Genomic DNA, 20,562 nt, shown 5'->3' with positions numbered 1-20,562 from the left:
CTCCATTTTTTTTCGCTAGAAAGAAAAACTCTTGTATTTGTGATTGATGTTTTATTCCTATACACATTGTCATGGCAGGATAACATGTTCACATCACACTATTCCTCCAAAATGTCCCATTTTTTAGGGATTTTTCAGGGGAATATTTGTGTGCCTTGGAAAGTCGAGTACATCCGACTGAATTCATGAATGAATTCCCATCATCTGACGATCACTGAATGCTGCTTTTCAGACCCCCGCTTTGTTTCCTCTGATGTCGCCCACACCACTCACTACTTTGCGTAATCACGCAACGCAACTAGTGAGGATGCAACAATTTATTTTTAGGGACTGAAGGAAGGCAGAAGGAGAAACACAGAGGCAGAGAGAGAGAGAGAGAGAGAGAGAAAGAGAGAGAGGGCTGCGCGAAGTGGGTGGGCACATGCTCTCTCTCTCTCCCCCTCTCTGTACTGTATAAGTACAGTTCTGTGATGGAGATTCCAATCACATCGCAGTTCACTTTTACGCAGTGGAGATGAGCTCTCGGATTGCGAGATCCAACCCGGCCATGAAACTGATAGTGGTGAGTAACTAGAGTATCTGCTGCCCTTCTTCGTGATTTGCGGACCCGAACTGATCCGCGGGACACTCCTTTCTGAAGGAATGACATTTTATGCACTTAAATTACTTTCTCCCTCTTTCTTCTTACAAGGGATTCTTGCGAGACGTGGATTATTATTGCGCTACACGCGGTTTCAGTCATTTGGTTATGATCACTCGCCTTAGTCTAGAAGTACTCACTATAAAGAATAACACAAAAAGGGAAAGTTTTGAACAGCATGCGTTAGAGCAGGTAGTTGGATGGTGTCTAACTCATTACAGGGGCCACTAATCAGTCAGTGCATTACAGTCACAGTGACCTCTGAAGTAGGTGCAGTCACTCCTGATGATCTGACGTTCCGGTGGCAGTTGTTTACTCCATCACTGGGTTTGAGGAAAAGCAACGATCCCTGACAGTGTAGGTTCAGTCATGAATCGTAATGCCATGTGGGCGCTACATAAGTTCCCCCCTAAACAGTACCTGTTTTTACTTGTATCAAAAATGACATTTGACGTTTGATGCATTTAAAAGCTCAAAGTAAATTTCCTGCCCTATCTTAGGCTACGGTATTTGTTTAGTATATTTGCATGACATTTCCATTAGGTACAGGGATTCCTCTTTCTCACTGGTGTGGATTGTCTGCTGTGTAATGCCGCCAGTGAACCTAAACCTAAGTTTGTTGAGGCTGACGTCAATATTTATGATGTAGAAGGTGTGGACAAAATAACAGGAACACTTGACAATATGATGCAGTTCCATATTAGCAGCCCTGCGGTGCAGGTATTACTCAGTTTGTGTTGAGGCTGTTTCAGAGGCATGATTCAATGTTAACTAACATAATTTGTGAAGCTGTTGCATGAGATTATAGCTAGCTATAATAGCCTATATATAAATCACAAATTACAGCAGTTATCAATTGTAGTATGTTTCTTAGTGCTAAATGATTGTGAGAATTTAGTCTTTGTTTATAGTGGAGGCCTGTGATGATGAACAGAGCTCATGCTTATCTGATCATTGTATTCACTAGTGTGAACGCTCACTATCTGCAAAATAGACCAACAAACGAGATCTATCATTCAAATAAATGAATGAAAGTTTACTCTGGGTCACATTTCATTGCTTTTACTGTAGCACACTTGAAATGAATGAAACTTAACACTCTGAAAATAGAGTCATGTGGTGTGTTGCCGGCAGTTGGTGTTTACTGTGGGTCAGTCTTTACACTTATTTGTTCTACAACGCCTCTCAAGGGGTTTTTAAATGTATGCCTCTGGGCTAAGAGCAGTCATTTCCTTTGGGGTGTTTTGCATGTTGAGCTGTGTTGGGGCCTTTGCAGGTTTTGCATACATTCATGTACAGATGTGTATCAGGGCAGAGACAGATTATACATGATACTAAACACTGGACCCACTATCTAGCCTTGTGAACTGCATGTGTGTTTGTCCGTGTGTGTGGGAGAGAGGTTAGTTAGTAAGTTGGGTGTTAGATGTGTTACCTATTTATGAGTATGTATACAAGGCAGTGAAATACAAATGAATGCGTGTGTCCATGTGCACTTGCTGCCACGATTTAATGTGCTACCATCCATACAGAGTGTTTCCTCTACCTCACTGCAGTCTGTACACTACACTTAACCTAAAATATTATGGTGTTACAATTGTGTTTCTGACGTAGTGTTCCTGTTGTTATCCTACATTCATGTCAGCCAGTCATTTGGCCAACCACACAAGCATCTATTTAGCCAACTAATGAGTCAGTCTTCCAACCACTCAGTCAGTCTTGACATCTAGCCAATAAGTCAATCTACACCCCCCCTGCATCCCCAATACCTTTGCGCCTGTTTTTGTGCGTGTCAAACACCTAGCCACTCAGTCTGTCTGTAAGTAATTCTATGTTGAAGGGACACTCTGCAATTTTGCACCCAAAACATTGTTTTGGCTCAGAAGCTCAGCGGAAAATGCACCTCATACACCTGTGTGCTCTTCCTAGTTTCTCTGCGTGCTCCTGAAACATGTGGTTTTTCTGTCTGCAGAGAACACACACTTTTTGTTTGGGTCCGTGCCCAGGATGATGTCAGTGGAACAGAAATCTAAATTATTAGTTAATGTTGCCTGTCTTTTTGTTTTTGTGTGGACATATTGCATGTGATTTGTGTGGTGGAAAAGTGAGGTTCTGAGGAGCTTATATTTTATACCTCTCTTACTTGTTTTGCCAGCAAATCAGGCAGTTAGCTGAGCTGCCTGTTATCCATCCATCCATCCATCCAACCACACACACACACACACACACACACACACACATGCACATTATGTATTATCTTTTATCTGCTGTCTTTATCTGTGCACCTCCTCTCCTGTACTCTCTGGTGTGTCCGTTGGCATCAGCCGCCAACTTCCCTAAATCTAGCGCCATGTTCACACGCAGACAAGCGAAGCTACGGAGAGGTCACTTGACCAAACGGACTCCGCACGATTTCAGGTGGAGAAAGGGTGGGGAAGTGAGTGTGACCATGGGGGAGGGAAACATACAGAGGGTGTGTAAACATACAGGATCAACATGTTTTAAACAAACAAGTACAAACGTTTATTCACAAAGCAACGATTACCTCTGCACACCTAACTTCCCCTTTTCTATCAACAGTACTACTGATAGCAGAAGTATGTGTGGGCGGGAATGTGTGTGGCACAATTGTGATGAACTCATTGATCCAGTGTAAGTGTGTGTGTAGGGCTGAGTGATTAACAGGCAGAAAGAGCAGAGAGAGAGTAGGCAAAATAGATCCAGCTGTTGTATTTAGTGTCATGGTCACACACAGGCCCTCATCTTTGTTTTTATCTCACTACTGTATGAGTCATATTAAAAACAGCATGACTGATGTGATGCAAATGTCTCTGGTGAAAGTTTATCTGACAATAGATGTGTTAGAACATGAGGAGGGTTTGGATTATTTTGCATGGAATATTGTCAGTCAGAAAATATGATTCATAAATCCTCCTGTTTAAATGTGTAAAGTTTGGATAAATGCACCTACTTCTTTTTTCCCCCATATCCATATCTGTCCATAACAGTTTAACACAGCAGTCTAAGTTATTGTGCTGTATCCAGTGGAGGTAGAGGTGCTCAGATCCTTTACTTAAGTAAAACTATCAATATCATGCTGTATAAACACTCTATGACAAGTAAAAGTCACACAAAACACACAGACAGATAAAAGTAAATAGTAAATGTGCTGAAGCATTATCAGCAAAGTGTACTTTTTACACAGCAGAAGGGCTCAGTTGTAGCTGCTTTGAATTATTTTATATACAGTTATGCAGTTTTGTCCAGTGGTTCCCAACCTGGGGGTCTGGCCCCCTTCCAGCAAGTTGCAAGATAAATCTGAAAGGTTTGGAGATGATTAATGTTGTGGCAAAGATCAAAAGGAAAGTTGTGCTTCACAAAGTTATATTCTTTTTTGGGGGGGATATTTGCTTTTTTTAAATAGTGGATAATTTCACATGTTTGGACTTTAAACAGATGTTTAAAGGGGAAATGTTTCTTTGATTGAACTGCTAACAACTCCTATCATAATTGTGACCATGAGCCCCAAATAGACACTGCATTTTTGTAAGAGGTCTCAAGTCAAAAAGATGTGAAAGAAACATCTACTTTAATCTTAAGCAATGCATTATGTTTTATGAGTTTATTACATGTTTTCTTTTTTACATCTTAATCTAAAAAAAAGTAACAAGTAAATATAGCTGTTAGATAAATGTAGTGGAGTAAAAAGCATTTCTCTCTGAAGTGTAGGGGATTAGAAGTGTAAGGTAGCATAAAATATACTTTAGTACAGCACTTGAGTTACAAACTACTGGTTGTACTAATGTAACACTGGATGATTTTTCTCTTTGTTTCAAAAGAGTCATTGATCTGAATGCCTGGACCAAGGGAGAAGAGCTAAAAAAATCTTTCTGCTTGTAAAAATCGACATCAGGACCGTAAGCTATGATTATTTTCTCTATTAAACAACTGATCGTCAGGTTTGTAAAATGTCAATTGTTTTTTTTAAACCCAAGTGAAGTCATTCAGATTGCTTGTTTTGTCTGACCAACAGCTTCGAACCCAAAGATATTCAGTTTAATATCTTGGAAAAGAAAGAGAATGAGCAAATATCACAATTAAGAAAGGCAGAGAGCTCATTTTTGCATTGAACAGTCAATTAATCAATGTATCCTCTCTAAGTGGTATGACATGCACATTATACATGAGAAAATAGATCTAAAAAAATGTGCTCAAAGATTCAGCTTGGTTTGCAACACACTGGCAGACTGTCTGGGTTTAGTTAACTAAACAGTATTAACTAAGCAGTATTAAAATCTTCACAGAGTTTTCCCAAAAATGACTCAGTAATTCAGTTTTATCTTTAAAGATATTTTGCAGCAATTTAAAAATCAGAAGCACTTGTGGTTTGAGATAACGGGAGTGTGTGGAGTGAACATTGCTCACATTATTGAAATAGTAAATGTTGAATTTCATCTATGATTATGAATAACTGTAATGATGTAACAAGGCACTGTGTCCCATAGTATCTCTCTGTCTCTGTATGAGTGAAAAAAGACCATATTCCATATTCACATGAACCAACACACACACACTCACATACACAGTTACACACACACACACATGCACACACACTCCCAAGAGTTGGAATCCCCCCTCAGACCACCTGCGTTTTACAGTTAACTGAAGCCATGTGCATGGTGGATAAGCTGGTGTAGTGTGGTTTGGTCCCTTTGTGCCATGGCTCTTCTCCTCATGCCATTAATTTAAAGCTGACCTCAGGCAAGCCAAACTCTGATTCTCCTCTGTCTTTGAATTTCAGTGGGCGCCACAGCTCAGTGTAACCCTGAGCCTCAACCCTATCTGTTGGAAGTTAGTTAAATACTGCGGCTAATGCATTTTTCAATATTTCTGCTGCCAACACAAGGGAGGGCATGTTTACTATTATATCATTTAAATGTGATTTACTGAATTACATTAAGTTGTTGTATGCTCTTTTTTGACTTTTTTTTTACCCTGCTTTTTACCCTAACTGCTAAACTTCTGTATCATATTTATCTATTTACCTTTTGTATCACATTAAAACTAATCAAAATGTCTTTGGCCTTGTGCTTTTTTGCACAGTTTTTAGTGTCTTGTCGGTGCAAACTTCCCAGTGAAAAGCATTTTAGCCTCAGTTTACACCTATTAATTCTTTGTTTTTACAGATATGTAAAATTAATAAGCACAGTACCACCTACTATCTGTAGATGCTGCTCCCTTTATAAACTCATATGGAAAGCATGTGTGATCTTTTTTAAGGCTATTTTTGTCAGGTGTCTGAACTCTGTAGTTATGCCGCTACAGCCCATCTGTCATGCAGTGCTCAAATGCAGTTGATCCTGTGTCACCAAAATACTAAGTCATCATTTTACATTACTACAGATATTATTTTGGCAACTGACAGGACATAGAAAAACAAAAGCCCTCCGAGGTCTTAAAAACCATCTCTAGGCGAAGGACTGGCATTATTTTAGGAATTAAAACCAGAGATATTAAATGTGTTGCTGGTCAAAATATATCTATACACATAGACACACACTGGACAAGCAGCAGTTAAAGAAAAGGTCGGTGCAACACCTCACTTCCAGTAAACATCTGACTGGATTTCTCACTGTGTCTCGCGTGTGTTGCCTGTTGTGGGAAGCGTGGTCCATCTCCTCGATCCGGCACGGCCTTGTGTATCACCACACTTGCAGACTGGAATACACTTGCACTGTTGTTTGTTTCATTCAAGAGGATGACATCTGTTGAATAACATGTGTTCTTTGTTAAAGAACTGGTAAAAACTGTCTCTGCTCTGCATAAACACAAGGTTGTCCCTCAACTCGATTCAAATGGGATTTACTGGCACAGATCACATAAGCAAACTGTATCAGATGTACTTGATTTAACTAATGTAAATATATTGTCTTTTTTAATTTTAACCATTATATATCTGGGAAAAGGCAACTGAATGATCAACAAGCATCAGTTACAATCATTCAAATAGCAGCCGCTGTGCCTTGCTCAAGGAAGGGCATCTTCACAGTAGATGCTTAGGGAAGGTAAGACTGTATCATTACCTTCATTCTTTCATCCATCCTCTCCTCTGAGCTGGCAGAGCTCCATGTAGGATATGCCTCTCGTTTCACTCTGATGATGCTAACAGTATAATTATGGCTGTCAGTGGCCCCTAGCTGCTGTGTAATTTGGGTTTCCAGCGGTTGTCCGTGATGTCGTCAGATGGCAGCTTCCAAGGCGACAAGGAGGGTGAAAAGTTCAATATCTCTTTTAGCTGCTGATAGATGGACTCTCACACACCACAGGACGTCTTCCCAATAAGTTAGGTCTTAAAAAGTTGACAGTTTTTCTTGTCTTCTGTAGCAGAAAGCTACTGTGCTGGCTGGTTTAGAAAAGTGTGGTTCTGCCTGAAGAGTGACATTTCCAGATAACTAATAAATTCTACTTAAGAAATGTAACATTTCCCAGCCTTTTCAATGGAACAATTTTATGTGGTATGTCATAGAATAATAAATTTAAAGCAACAAAATGTATCTTTGCTGAGCAGCAGTGGTCTCCGCAGCCACATGTGGTAATTCACTCTGTTGGGCTCGGAGTGCGAACGGTTTAGTGGTTTTCATGTACAGAAAACAAGGCCTGAACGGCGTATACTCCTCATGATACCTGGCCTCAGGAGCAGGAAGTGCTGTCGCGGTAACAAACATGCCAAACTGTTTAGAATTCTTGCTATTTTCACAGTCACACCCTCACTGGATAGCAGAGGCAAACGCTGGTTTTGGACTTCTAAGTCTTTTACTTTTGAACTTGTTGGGCTTGATTTTGGTAGTTTAAGTCTCTGGCTATCACTCAGTTATGCACTTCTCATGGGAGATCGTACCTGTTCACCACTTGACTTAAGTTTGGCTCAATTTCCCACTGTGGACAGGATGTCAGACTCTATTCAAGTAAAAGCCACTGGCTTGTTTTAATTAGAAATGGGTTAGGTCTCACTGGATGTGTCTGTTGAACATCCTCCTCAAAGCAAGGTGTAGAATGTAGAGGCTAATTGATACCAAACTACAATGGTATTCAGTGTTAGCTCACATGGTTCACCAGTGATGACCTTTTTTTTTTTTTATTAGCAGCATGCTCCATTTACTTTGTTATACAGGTTTATGGTGCATGAAATCAGAAAAGATTTCTTATCATGAACATCTTTATGATCATTTTTTAAACTTGCATTACTCTTACCTACTCTTTCCTTTAATATCTTTGCTTTATATATATTGTGGCTGCAGCCAAACCAATGTTCTGTATGAAGGATTTGAAAAACAGTGCAAACCAGACCGCTGCCACATGTGTTCACTCTGATGACAGAGGAGGGTCCACTTCTGTCAGCAAACTCATCCTGACTCGAACCAAAGATTAAAGTGGAAGTAACAAGTGTGACCATACCCAGATTTGCAAAAACCCAGGTGACCCTCTGTCAGTGCCTCAGTGCGCTCCACCCTCCTGGTGTTCCTGAATTGATTAGATGTGGTCTCACGGCTTAATAGTGTGTACATACACTTCTTAATTTGAAGAGCAAGACTATGATTATGGGTTTGATTCCCACTGGGGCCACCCATGCTACAAACAAACACATGCAGCCAGAGTAGTGCACTGTGAGTCGCTGTGGATGAAAGCCTTCCACCAAATGCTGTGCTCAGAGGTCGATAGGTTTTGCCGGGAAAACCGCTGTGCTCGCCAGGCTGTTTGAAGCTTGGGTTTCTATTATGGTGTGTAAAACCCATTCGTCTATTTTTACTATCTTTTTCAATGACCTCCTGTGCAAAAGGAAACAGAAATAGAAGAATTCCAATTTAACCTACGCAATTTTTTCTTCTTTTGTGTCTTGCATCATTTGGTAGATCACCCCTTAAAAATGAATAATGTTTAGAACAGGGGTTTAATAAATTATTAAGGGAGAACTCAAAGGCAGTAACACACATACATGAACAGAGGATCAGGTCAGTATGGCAGATGGGGAAGTCACAGCTGCACTGCACATTGTCTCATCCACACAGACAAACATACACCCATATAAACACACATACATTTTGACGAAAAGATTTCTACGATTAAATATTTTGTAATAGTGAGTTAGAAATGCACTAGCTCCCATACACATATATACATACACCCTAAAAACACACTTTTTCTTTTGTTTCATACACTCATATACAAACTCTCACAGATAGTGTTTTGTAGTTGCAAGTTATGTACTCTAAGGTAAATGGGATGAGCACAAATACACACAAGCAGAAAGGAGATCAATGGTGTGCAGCGGGTAAACTGTAGAACAGAGTGTTTTGTATTCTGGTGGTGAATGGGGAAAGCCCAGTAACCTCCAACAGTTCTCTTTATGAACAGCAGCCAGGAGAGGAGACCGCAGAGCACACAGACCAACACTGTGGAAGACGGTAATTGGACATGAACACCGACAAACATGCACACACACACATGTGAAGCGGCGTGCTCGTTTCTGCATGCGTGCACTCCCTGCACGCACATGCATGAATGTTTTGTAGTTGTTTGTTGTATGGATTCATTTATTTTTGCAGATGCACACACAAACATGGCAGAGAGCAGAAAACCACATACAAGCATACACACACACATTCACACACACAATGGAAGGACGGACTATTGTTAGTTTGTCCAAGCAGTGAGGATGTATCCTGGCCAACGGGAAAGTCCACAGAGCCAATGGCTGAGGGCCTTTAGGGTGGAAGGAGCCTGTTGTGTGACATCTGGTCTGCATGTGGCCTCGACCAGCTGCATGGCTGCATGTCAAACATGCTCACCAACTGATATCTTAGATTTAAGTTTGGCCAAAGCTCTTCAGTTCCAGCTCAAGGCGATGATACATGGGCTTGTTTTTGAGGAAATGGCTACATATGTCCGTCTCAGAGGCTCAATTGCAGCCACCCACTTTACAGTGTGTCCATATGGATGGGTTGCTTTTAGGGGGGAAAAAGATATATGGGTGTGGTGTGCTCTCACTCCAGGGCATTATTAAAGTGCTGTAGATCACCATCGAATCACGTCAGCTACAGCTGAAAGCGGCCTATCTTAGAGAGCTGCTGACATGAGTAGAGATCACTGGTGAGGTCAGAGAACACAGGGCTGCGCAATTAATGTCTGTAATCCAGTGTCATATACTTTTTATTTTAATTTAATATTTGCAGAATATTGGCATGACTGAAACATCTGAATTCATTTAAAAGCTTTGGAATGTCAAGAAAAGATGCTGTGCAAGAAATTGAATTTGAAACCCTAATCAGGTCTAATAATCAGGATAAAATCATGCTCACAGCATTTAGCAAAGTAATCATTATGATTTGAGGCATTTTAAAGGGTTGACATTGCCTCCAACAAATATAGAAAGATTAAAAATATACTTACATTGTTTAAAAGGTTGGTCCTGTGCACTTATCTGTGTCCACAAAACTGCTCCTGAGCTTCTTCCCTGACTCCCTGAGCTGCGCTCTGTAGAGCAGAGGAAATCACTTTAGCACTGTGTGTCCACCAGGAGCTTCAACTTTACAGCTCTGACCTTTCTTTCAACTCTTACTTACTGGAAGCTTTGGGTTGGTGACTGCTCCAAAATATAAAAATATCTGAACCTTAAGCCAAAGAGGAGTTGCGCACGAGATGGGTTTCATTAGAGATTTTGTCACTGCTGTTGACTCAGCGCTACTTTCCATCTCTTACAGCTCTTCACAGCCTCTCTCTCCTGGGCCTTCCAGCAGCAGGCCGTGCCACCAAAGTACCAGTACCGTGACCCTGTGACATCTGACCTCCTTCTGTGTGACCAGTGCCCTCCCGGCACGGCCGTGAAACGACACTGCACCGCTGACACACCCACGGAGTGCCAGCCCTGTCCCGAGAGGCATTTTGCTGAGAACTGGCACTGGGGGGACACATGCCAATATTGCACCTTGGTATGTATGAAGCCAAAGCTTCTACACATCATTTTAATATTGAATTATTTGGTTTTCTTCCTAATAGACCCCTAAGATTAATTTTTTGTCAGGCATTCTATGCATTAAGTAGTATAACTTCAGCTTTCATGAGAAACACCAGTTTTTTAATGTAAGAAGTACCTCCTTTGTGTACTCACACTTCAGTGAATCGACCAAGTCTGAAATTACAGCATAACGTGGACAGGAACTCTGCTGAAGTTCAATATCCTTTTAATGTTTTTATCCTACGGCTTTGCCTTTATGCCACTCCTTTGCGGCTTTTCTGGTGTCCTTCCCTTAGATGCATGACCATACTGTTTGTTTACATTCTGGCAAAGCATCTGTCATTTTTTGAAACCAGTGTTTCCACTTCAATTGTTGTTACTAAAAATAAAGTCTGAATGTGATCATTGTGGCAGACTGATCTTCCCCCAGAGTTTTGATGTTTTCTTCTTTGCCACTTGGGATAAATTATGTAATATGACCACTTGTCAGCTCTATATATTGTTATGTCCCCCATGAGGTATTTTTATACTCCTGTTTTAGCATGCCTGTTAACCATATGTTAGGGGAAACAGCAGCACCATGATACTCACTATTACCTGTGTTTTGTCTTACAAATCATTACTATGCATGTTTCCTGTGCATTTATGTCCATATTAACAAAGTCTTCCACCATACGTTCTTGTATAAATGTATCAACGCCCATTATCAATAGGTTTTTGGTGTGTGACAGTACCCCTCTGTGTTTGTTGTGTCCAGGTGTGTAGGGAGAAACAACTAGTCAAACAGAACTGCAACAGCACTCATGACCAACTGTGTGAGTGTGCTCCAGGTTTCCACCTAGTGGTGGAGTTCTGCATCGCACACAGTACCTGTCTGCCTGGCTACGGAGTGACAGCTTTAGGTAAGTACTCAGATTAACATTAATATTAAGATTATTATGAGGTGAAGTCACTTCTGCTGGCAGGCTGCCTTTGTTTTAGATCCGGTCAGCATATAAATTAGATTTCAATCGGAAGACCAATGAATAACAGTATCATAGGTATCTGTGCTACTCCAGAGAAGATTAGGAATTCAGTCAGCACACAGCCTGGGAGGAAGCACTGATTTAGGTCAGTGAATAGAAATCCCATCGTCTCAATCTTATCTCTTAAATGTAATATATGTGGATCTGTGAGTATGTTTGTGACCATACATATGTGCTTTCAGTATTTTGAGTAGAAATGTTGTGTATTTTTGCCTCTCCTTGAATCTTCTCCTCTCTCTGCTTTACTCCTTCACTGTCTTAAATCAGTTCAGTTCCAAATATGTTGGACTGGCATGTCAGGAAGGAGCCATTATGCTGCCAAAGCAAAGACACACATCAGTTACAGATCCACACTTTCACATTAAGCCGTCCTGTCACTTCACTGGAAGCCATTCTGTCTCTTTTGTATCCCTCTGATTCAGTACATGATTCAGATCTGTTCCAGATGCAGATGTCTCTTTTCCAACTTTGACTCTTTCTTAGAAAAGCAGGAAAGTTCTCTGTCTGTCTGTCTGTCTGTCTGTCTGTCTGTCTCTCTCTCTCTCTCTCTCTCTCTCTCACACACACACACACACACACACACACACACATGCATGCACGCACACACAGACAAATTGCGTTTTGAGGTTTAGCTTAAGGAACAGAAATATATCATAGCTAATAATCCTTTTTTTTTTTGTTTGATCCGTTTATTATTTCCTCTGTTTCCTTCTTTTACCCTCATCTTGAATTTTTATGACAAAGAGAAACAGTGAGAGAGTGATTTTGAGTGTGTGTATGAGTGTGTGTGTATATTTCCACACCTGACCTTCTCTGCCATGGGGCAGTGTTGCTTTAAACATCACAGTGTGATACACTGTGGTTGTAGTTCTAGACAAGTACACTGGGTGTGTGTATAACAGATCTTTCTCAGTTATGTGATTTCCAGCTTTATAAAGTGATGTAACTCATCACTTAATTTGCAATAGTATGTTGTCAGAAATGATTTAGAGTTGTGGATATGATTAGGAGAGAAATGAATTAAGTTTTAATGGGCTCTGAATGGCTCTTGGTCAAAAGAGAATAAGTTTAGAGGAAAATTTTCAAAAAGGAAGAGTAATGTGAAGATGATGTAACAGCATGATTCTGTCCAGAGTGGAAAACTTGGAGATTTTGCTTCATAAAGTGGTGCTGGTAGTAAAAAGTCATTGTCACGTTGTTATAGTGTGGAAATCGAGAATGTGAAATTTTCCACAAACCCCATAACTTCCAAATACATCTTTATGTGTGCGTTGACTGTGTCATGTGAGTAATTCCAATGCAGCATCATTTAATTCCATTGATGTACAACTTCCTGTAATAACCATGTGATTGAATTTGTCTGGCTCAGTCTCTTTTATTACATCCCATGCTGTCATAGCACATCACACCATAAGGGTGTTTCCTCCGGCATCACATAAGAGATTAATATTTAATTTATTTCACCTGTGTGTAATGTAAATCAAATGAATCTGAATGATTCTGTGTGTTTTTCCGTTGATTGCAAACCTTACTTCCTCATACCACTGTACACACGTAGGTTTATCTTCCAGTTTTGATTGACTCTTGTTGTGTTTGACTTATGGGGAGTTTCTCTGCAATAAGGAAGGTGACAAATTCAAATCTGTTTTTACAGGAGCTGTAAATACTCTTCAGTACATACCACTAATGTGAGTAATATTAGAATAAATCATACATTGTGGGTTCCACCTGCGATAATACTAAATTGTTGATAGGTTCTGCAAAAGTACAGTGTCTGTCAGCCTTAAACAAACGTAAAATCAATCCTAAAATTGTAAAATTCCTTAGAAAAGGTTAGCTCATCTTTAAAAGTCAAGCTCAGTTCCCTTGAATTCTCAAGCTCCCGTCTGCAGGAGAATCAGCCGGTGCTGGTTTCAGTGATTGTGATATATGTTATATAGCTGTCAGATAAAAGGTATGACTGTCCTGCAAAGTGCCTAATCACTTGTTCCTCTTTGTACATCATTATACATAATTTTACAGGATAAGAGGAAACTTTAAAGACACATATCCCCTGTTTGTATTGTCTCAGTAAAATGCTATAACCTTTCACTCTACATTCCTGGAGTTGGTCTTCCTCTTAGATTATACTGAAGCTGGGCTAAACAGACAGAACAGACTCAAATATACTATCTACCATAAAGATTTCTTTGTAGTCGTGTGAAAGATTTCTTAGTCAGATCTCAGATAGCTGCAGATTACTCTGACTGCTGCTGTTTGAGTCCTAACAAACACTAAGACCATCACTTCAGTCCACAATTATCTGCACATGTATGTGAAATGATTTTCTTTCTCTGAGGAGTAGACTAGAACATGTGAGTAATGTTTTTGTCATTTGGAATCACTTTTCTGTTGTGGTGTCAACATCGGCGTCAGTCATTACACAATACAGCACCAAATGCCATCTAATTTCTAAGCCAGGCGCAACCAAGGATGTCATTAGCATGGTGGATATATGACCTGATATTCTTTGCAGATTCTCTTCTCAGTGTGTCACTAGCGATTGTGGGCAACTCAGAGACAGGCTGATGCTGAATTTCAACATTCCAGTGAACATAATCTGATATTTCTACTGGAACCACAGCACAGACTGGCACTACACTTCTCATGACTTCATCTTAGACCTGAGACCAGAATCCAGCTGCTGCATAGATCAAACAACATTTTCCCTGGATGCTTGTCATTATCTGACCCCTGCAGTGCTGACACTGTTCAGAGAAGACACAGAATTTTCCATAAATTCCTCCACTGTGGATCTACAATCAAAGTCTAATGAAACTCTGCAGACATGAGACAGCATTTCAGGGGATTCCCCTCCTCGAAGCTGAAGGACTTATTATGTAATGCCTTGAGTTGTGGTTTAGACCTTTAAACCACAGGATGTTAGAAAACCCATGGTTCAGTCTCCCAACAACACATGCCTTTTATGACTCCATTCCTTGATATCCTGATCTGTCTGTTTCTAGTTTTGACTCTCTTTTTTCTCTTTCTTAAGTCTTTCTAGCTGGTTCATCTGTGTTTTTGAGAACTGGTTTTATTGACCAGTAGCATCCATGGAAGACACAGGGGAACACAGTATATAAGAGAGAACCAACAAATTATTGAATGAAACAGTACAAGTTTTCCCTTTATATGAGGTCGTCAACAATGATTTTGGATTAATCTTGTGGTTATTTTCTTGACTGATTGACTGTTTGTCTGCACAGTTCCTATCAAAATTCCCTAAAGCACAATTTAATGTGATTAAATTGCTTGTTTTATCCAAGAAATCAAAGAAATATAGATCCAAGATTTTATTTTTATATATTTATTTAACCAGGTAAGCTATATTGAGATAACCTCTTTTGCAAGGGAGACCTGGCAAAGATGGCAGTAAAAGAAAGCTGTAAACAAAACAATACAAAATCAGAAAACAGTTAAAAGAAGACATTAATAAGTTAGACAAAGAAAATCAGCAGATCCCCACAGTTGAGAAGCTGAGTGATTTTTAAATCACTTTTGCTTGAAAAAATAACATTAAAGATTTTAATTTATATATATATTTATGCATCTAATCGCAGCCAATTTAGTTAATTAATATAGTCAATTAATTAAGACAGTAGAACTAGTGCCACTGCTTTAATATCTTAACTATTTCTTATGATAGTAAAATGCTAACATGCTGATTTTGCACAGATAGAGGAAATTCTAAGAAGAAAAAAAGATAGATGTCAGCATATTAAACCATATTGTAGGTAAGCTGACACATTTTCAGACCCGCACTGTACATCCTTTGTCATCAGTGGTACAGGAAACATTAGCACTTTGCTGTATGCATATCAGCTGGTGGTTACATGTTAAATGGTGAAATGTTTTCAAGAAAGAACACACAGTGCCCTGAAAGCAGGAAATTAGTCAAAGGTTAAATCTGATAGGCACATGGCTCATCCTCCCACAATGCTTTCACTTCTACACTTCAGAGATAAAAATAAAAAGAGGATATGACCCATTACATGTGCTTATCGCCATGTGTGCTGCAAGTCATATACCAGAAGGTTATATGGTTTACTGTAAAGTCATCATGGTAACTGCTGAATAATTGTGTAACTTACAGTATGATTTAGTATTACTGTAAATGAGTTCAAATGTTGCTCAGATGATGTTTTCATTTAAATAAATAGGTCACATTATTACATCATTATTACAACACAAACTGAAAGATATATAATGCGAGATATTACAATTTAATTTTTCATTATCATTACTTTATTGCTTATTATGAAGTGACAATCATTATATGATAATATCAACTTAGACTGACATTTTATTTTAGTACAATTTAAAATGAATTTATAGTTATATAAATTTGTACTTAATTATTGCACATAATGTTCTAGTTTAAGATCTGAGAAGAGTTTCACTTATGTTTTACAACAGTTATTTTACAAAAAAAATTTACATATTTGTGAGATTGGGGTTTTCATTGATTCTTCCTGTCAGTCTGTCAGAAAAATTGGCTGACATATCACACTGCGGTGCGGTTGAAGCTGCCCGTTGTAATAGTATTGGTGTTTGAGTTTTGTGGTCTGAACACAAGATATAGAAACTACGGCAGTGATGTAGTGAGTAAGACCAAAGTGAGTCATTCTCAGAATCACACAGTCATCTGCCACCCTGATCGCTCATCACATGTCGCTGTGGTTGTAGTTCTTGGAATCACATCATCCTGCTTGATGAGCTAAATGGTGCATATCATGTTCACACGCTGGAAAATGCTGAGATGTATGAGATGTAACTTGTGATAGTAAAGAATATGTATGGTTTGGTGTTTTCTGATAGATTAGAATATGACACCAATCATCTTAAAATGTATGACTTATTTCAGAATCTGTTTTTCATTCATAAAATAAACATGCCATCCTATGTGTTATCTCATCCAGGTACACCAGTGAGTGACACTGTTTGCGAGCACTGTCCTGCCGGGCATTTCTCTCCTGGCGGCTCCTCTACCGAGCCGTGTCAGCCCCACAGAAACTGCTCAGATTTGGGCCTGAAGACACTGAGATGGGGCACATCCACTTCAGATAGTCTCTGTAGTCAGCACAAGACGGAAACACTGGAGTGCTCTCAGCATCACACTTTGTGCCACACTGGTGAGAACATACTATACTGTAGACTACAACGTGCTGTAGAAGGGCTCAATCTCTAATAGCAATCATATGGAAGGTTTTAGGACCAAAAGGAGGCTGGAATCAGGGTAGAAATCATCTGTGCAGTGTATACACAACACACACACACACACATACACACACATGATAATGATTTTGAGTAAACCTCAATTGTCAACAACATAAAGAGTCAGAACTGAATTATTTCAGACATGTGGTCATTTTCATTCCTGAAGGCAGGGGATTTCCTTGGTCAGGTTCATTGTCCAGATTCCATTCTTCTCCAAATTCTCCTGAAAACCAATGCTAAAGAGAGAAAAGCCAGGGAAAAGGGCTGAATGGGGTGTTTATAGCACTGCTGTCATACTGACCCATGATGGATCAATTACTCCTAACTGTCACATCCTCAAACTGCAATAACAGAGGAAACTGAGTCAAGCAGAAATGAGACCAGAGATGGGCCGGTTGGTCTTTGTTACTCAGACTTTAAGTATGACAGATGCTGACAATTAATTTTCGAAGAGAAGCCTCAGATATGGCACTGAATTCTCTAGGTCTGAGAAACCACAGTAACTGAAGAACACACACATACAGATGCAAAAACCCAGGCACACTCATACATTCTGTATACCGCACTTAGAAGAAATCACACAGAACCGTTATCCCTCTGGGAGGGTGATGCTCTCCTCAAATATTCATTCACAAATTGTCTTCCTGCTAACTACACAACCACAGATTGTCTGCAGCAAATCCTGGAAGAGTTAAGCAGTTTTTTTTTTTTTGGTTTTTTTTGAGCAAAAATGCAAAATTGAAGGCAGTTGGGATTCCCAAAGTTTCTACGTGATTTGGAGTAACCACCAGAATATCAGTTTCAATTATAGCTCAAGCCGCACTTACAACATCCAGACATCAGAGAAACAAGCCTAATATCCTCTTCCTATTAAAGTCAATCATACTACACTTACATTGTTCTAGTTTACCGGTGCCCGTCATGTTCTGCAAGTCAATCTGAAAATATTTTCACACATGCATGAATACAGAAATGTTTCATGATTGTATAACAGCTGCAATTTCTTTATCTTCAGCTTTAACTATAACTGGTGTCCGGTTGGAATTGCCTGTAATGAGAGACAAAGTTTCCCTGGTTTCAAGAAAAAGAAAAGAAAGAGAAGAAAATGCTGTTCTTAAGATTTTTTTTTTTTTTAACCTTATAAGGAAGGCTGAGGAGATCTTGCCTTGCAGAAACATAGGACACGTAATGATGAAACACTGTAGGTGTATGTTTGGTGCGACTTGGGAAGAAAATTCATCAAATTTCATCACAGCTCACTCTGGTTCGCTTCAGCAGACCTTGCAGCTCTGGTCGCTTTAGTGCAGGGAAACACAGACAGGCTCAGTTTGGTTTAGCTAGTCAGACTCATGTCGGTAGTTAGTAATCTATACTGTCGATGGAGAACAGAGAGAGAGGAAATCCCTGTGTCTGTTGTGGTCACATTACAAGGCAACCCTCTAAACATGCATGCAAACATGTATAAACAAAGCCAGACATACAATAGACTGACGGGACTCTGTGGAGATCAAACCATGTCATCACAATCTAGTCTCAATATCACCTGCGTCAATAGTCCAGTTGCATAATATGCCACAAGCAGCAGATCTACGTGTGTTCACTGCGGGCACATAGAACAAATGCTGGAAAATATTAAATGTTTAAATATATCAAAAGTGCAACTACATCAGTGGACTGACTTGGTATCATTAGATAATGTCTGCTGCCATAAACTACTGGTCATACCAGACCAAACAAGACTCCAGCAGGAAAACCGCTGAGTGTGCTGAATTGGCCGGGGTTGCATGTCATTGCTCATAAATTCTGCTTTTTATTTGAAAGAGGAAGGATGTGATATTTCTTCTTGCATTAAGCTGTCAAATGTCCGGCAATGCCACCAGTTTGTTTCAACATTCTTTTTTCTATGCAATATATATAGAAAAAATATGGTATGGTGTCTCTTTCAATTTATTCCAGATGTGACCCTGTGTGAGGAGGCAGTCTTCCAGTCTCTGGCCTCGCTGCGACTGTCCTCTGTGCCCCTGGAGAGGCTGCTGGAGAGTCTTCCGGGGCGTAGGGTGGATCGTAAGAGCCTGGAGAGGCTGAAGAAGGCCTGCTCTCCTCAGCAGCAGGTCCTCCACCTGCTGCGACTGTGGAGGGAGCAGAACAAAGACCAGGACAAGCTGTACGGCATTATACAAGGTACAAACAAAACCTGCGCAAAGTTTTAGCCTGTTCTTAATCAAGTCCTGCAATAGTGTTTTAAATGTTTGTGTCCTGTCCCTCCAGGTGTGAACCACTGCGAGAGGAAGGTCTCCCGCTGCAACGGCCTGAAGAACTTGACCCTAGATGACCTCCTAATGGTCTCCAACAGCCTGCCGGGGGTGAAAGTTCAGCAGGAGGATGTCCGGGCCGTGTTCTCTACCTGCCTGCCCAGGCAATACATCCTGCAGCTTCTTCACCTCTGGAAGATGGCAAACTACGACCTGGATCTAGCCAAGGGTCTCTCTCACAGTCTGAGGGTGCTGCGCAGCCAGGGGGCACCGCGCTATCTGCTGAAAGGCCTGAAGAAGATCAGCCGCATCATAGGAACCACCTCCGCACACAAGATGTACGAGAAGATGTTTGTCAGTATGCTTCAGGATGAGTTGTGCTTTAAGGCTCACAAGCCATTAAATGAATAATGAAAAGGGGGATACAAACAGGAACAGATGCAATCAAACAGACACTAATGCATTGTCAAATAATGAACAGGGAGATAAATGTATGTGAAAGAGAAACAGACATGGGTCACATGATAATGTCAGGTCTTAAAGATATCACCAAATGATATCAAGCTATGCACATAGTGCCTAGAGGTATTTTGTCATGGCAAGATGGCAAGATGGGAAGGTAAATTCCTCTTTCCATCTCTGATTTCTATCAAAACCCTACGCCAAAATAAGGTGGTTTTGATTATATGAGATAACAAGGGATGCTAATAACTTCTCCCCGTGTACAGTATCTGCCTGCAGTTATGAATCTAATAAGCCTTAAAATAAAGAAAGAAACAATCTCACATCTGTGTACTCCAGGCAGGCCTAAACAAAAAGTAAAAAAAAAAAAAAAAAAATCCTGGAAACTTTTTGACCGTAGTCTGTGAAAAAAGAAAAACTATTTAATATGTAAATAGCACACTATTTTATGGAAGATGGGCTGGCAGATATTGTGTTTTTATTATTGTTGCTTTCTCGCTGTTTGAGAGGAAGGATTTGGTTTCATAATGAAATGCATATATTTTCTACAGTTTTCCTTTGTTTGTTAGTTTGTTCTGGACTGCTGGCAAGTAAAGCTCATCTGATTTTTTTTAATTGTCAGCTTTATGAATGTACAAAGGAGTGCAATTGTTTTCTATTTAAAAAATAATTTTACTTTCTGAATATGTAAAGGCTTGTTTTTATTACTTCATCAGAAATACTGGATTCCAAATGCTGCAAGTTCATGAGGTGATAATTGTTTTATATTTTGTTTTATCACTTTTATATTATTAAATGTATGATCTTTATTGTATATATGCTTGACTGGTTCTCTTTAAGCTTGTGTAACTTGTGAACACTAATGTTAAATGATTAAAATCAGTTTGTAAAAATTCATTGTCTTCATAAATAAGC

At 39.8% G+C, this 20,562-nt stretch overlaps 1 protein-coding gene across 1 annotated transcript; it reads left to right on the top strand.

The window, feature by feature from the left end:
• The first annotated feature begins 367 nt into the window (after positions 1-367).
• Positions 368-20,540, top strand: LOC108889331 (tumor necrosis factor receptor superfamily member 11B). The gene is made up of 6 exons (XM_018685728.2): positions 368-562; positions 10,399-10,626; positions 11,410-11,554; positions 16,636-16,848; positions 18,890-19,114; positions 19,202-20,540. The coding sequence occupies exons 1-6, from the start codon at positions 515-517 to the stop codon at positions 19,594-19,596; spliced, it is 1,254 nt and encodes a 417-aa protein (XP_018541244.1). The 5' UTR covers positions 368-514; the 3' UTR covers positions 19,597-20,540.
• The last annotated feature ends 22 nt before the right edge of the window (positions 20,541-20,562 follow it).

Source organism: Lates calcarifer, linkage group LG15, assembly GCF_001640805.2.
Source record: "Lates calcarifer isolate ASB-BC8 linkage group LG15, TLL_Latcal_v3, whole genome shotgun sequence".
Lineage (NCBI taxonomy): Eukaryota > Metazoa > Chordata > Actinopteri > Centropomidae > Lates > Lates calcarifer.
The sequence above is the reverse complement of the archived record's forward strand: the minus strand, read 5'-3'. Positions and strand labels throughout refer to the sequence as shown.

Excerpts from the sequence above, each read along its gene's own strand:
- LOC108889331 (XM_018685728.2), top strand. The coding sequence starts at position 515 with ATGAGCTCTCGGATTGCGAGATCCAACCCGGCCATGAAACTGATAGTG. Across the intron at positions 563-10,398 it reads CGGCCATGAAACTGATAGTG|CTCTTCACAGCCTCTCTCTC; the intron begins GTGAGTAACTAG and ends CATCTCTTACAG. Across the intron at positions 19,115-19,201 it reads GCTGTACGGCATTATACAAG|GTGTGAACCACTGCGAGAGG; the intron begins GTACAAACAAAA and ends CTGTCCCTCCAG.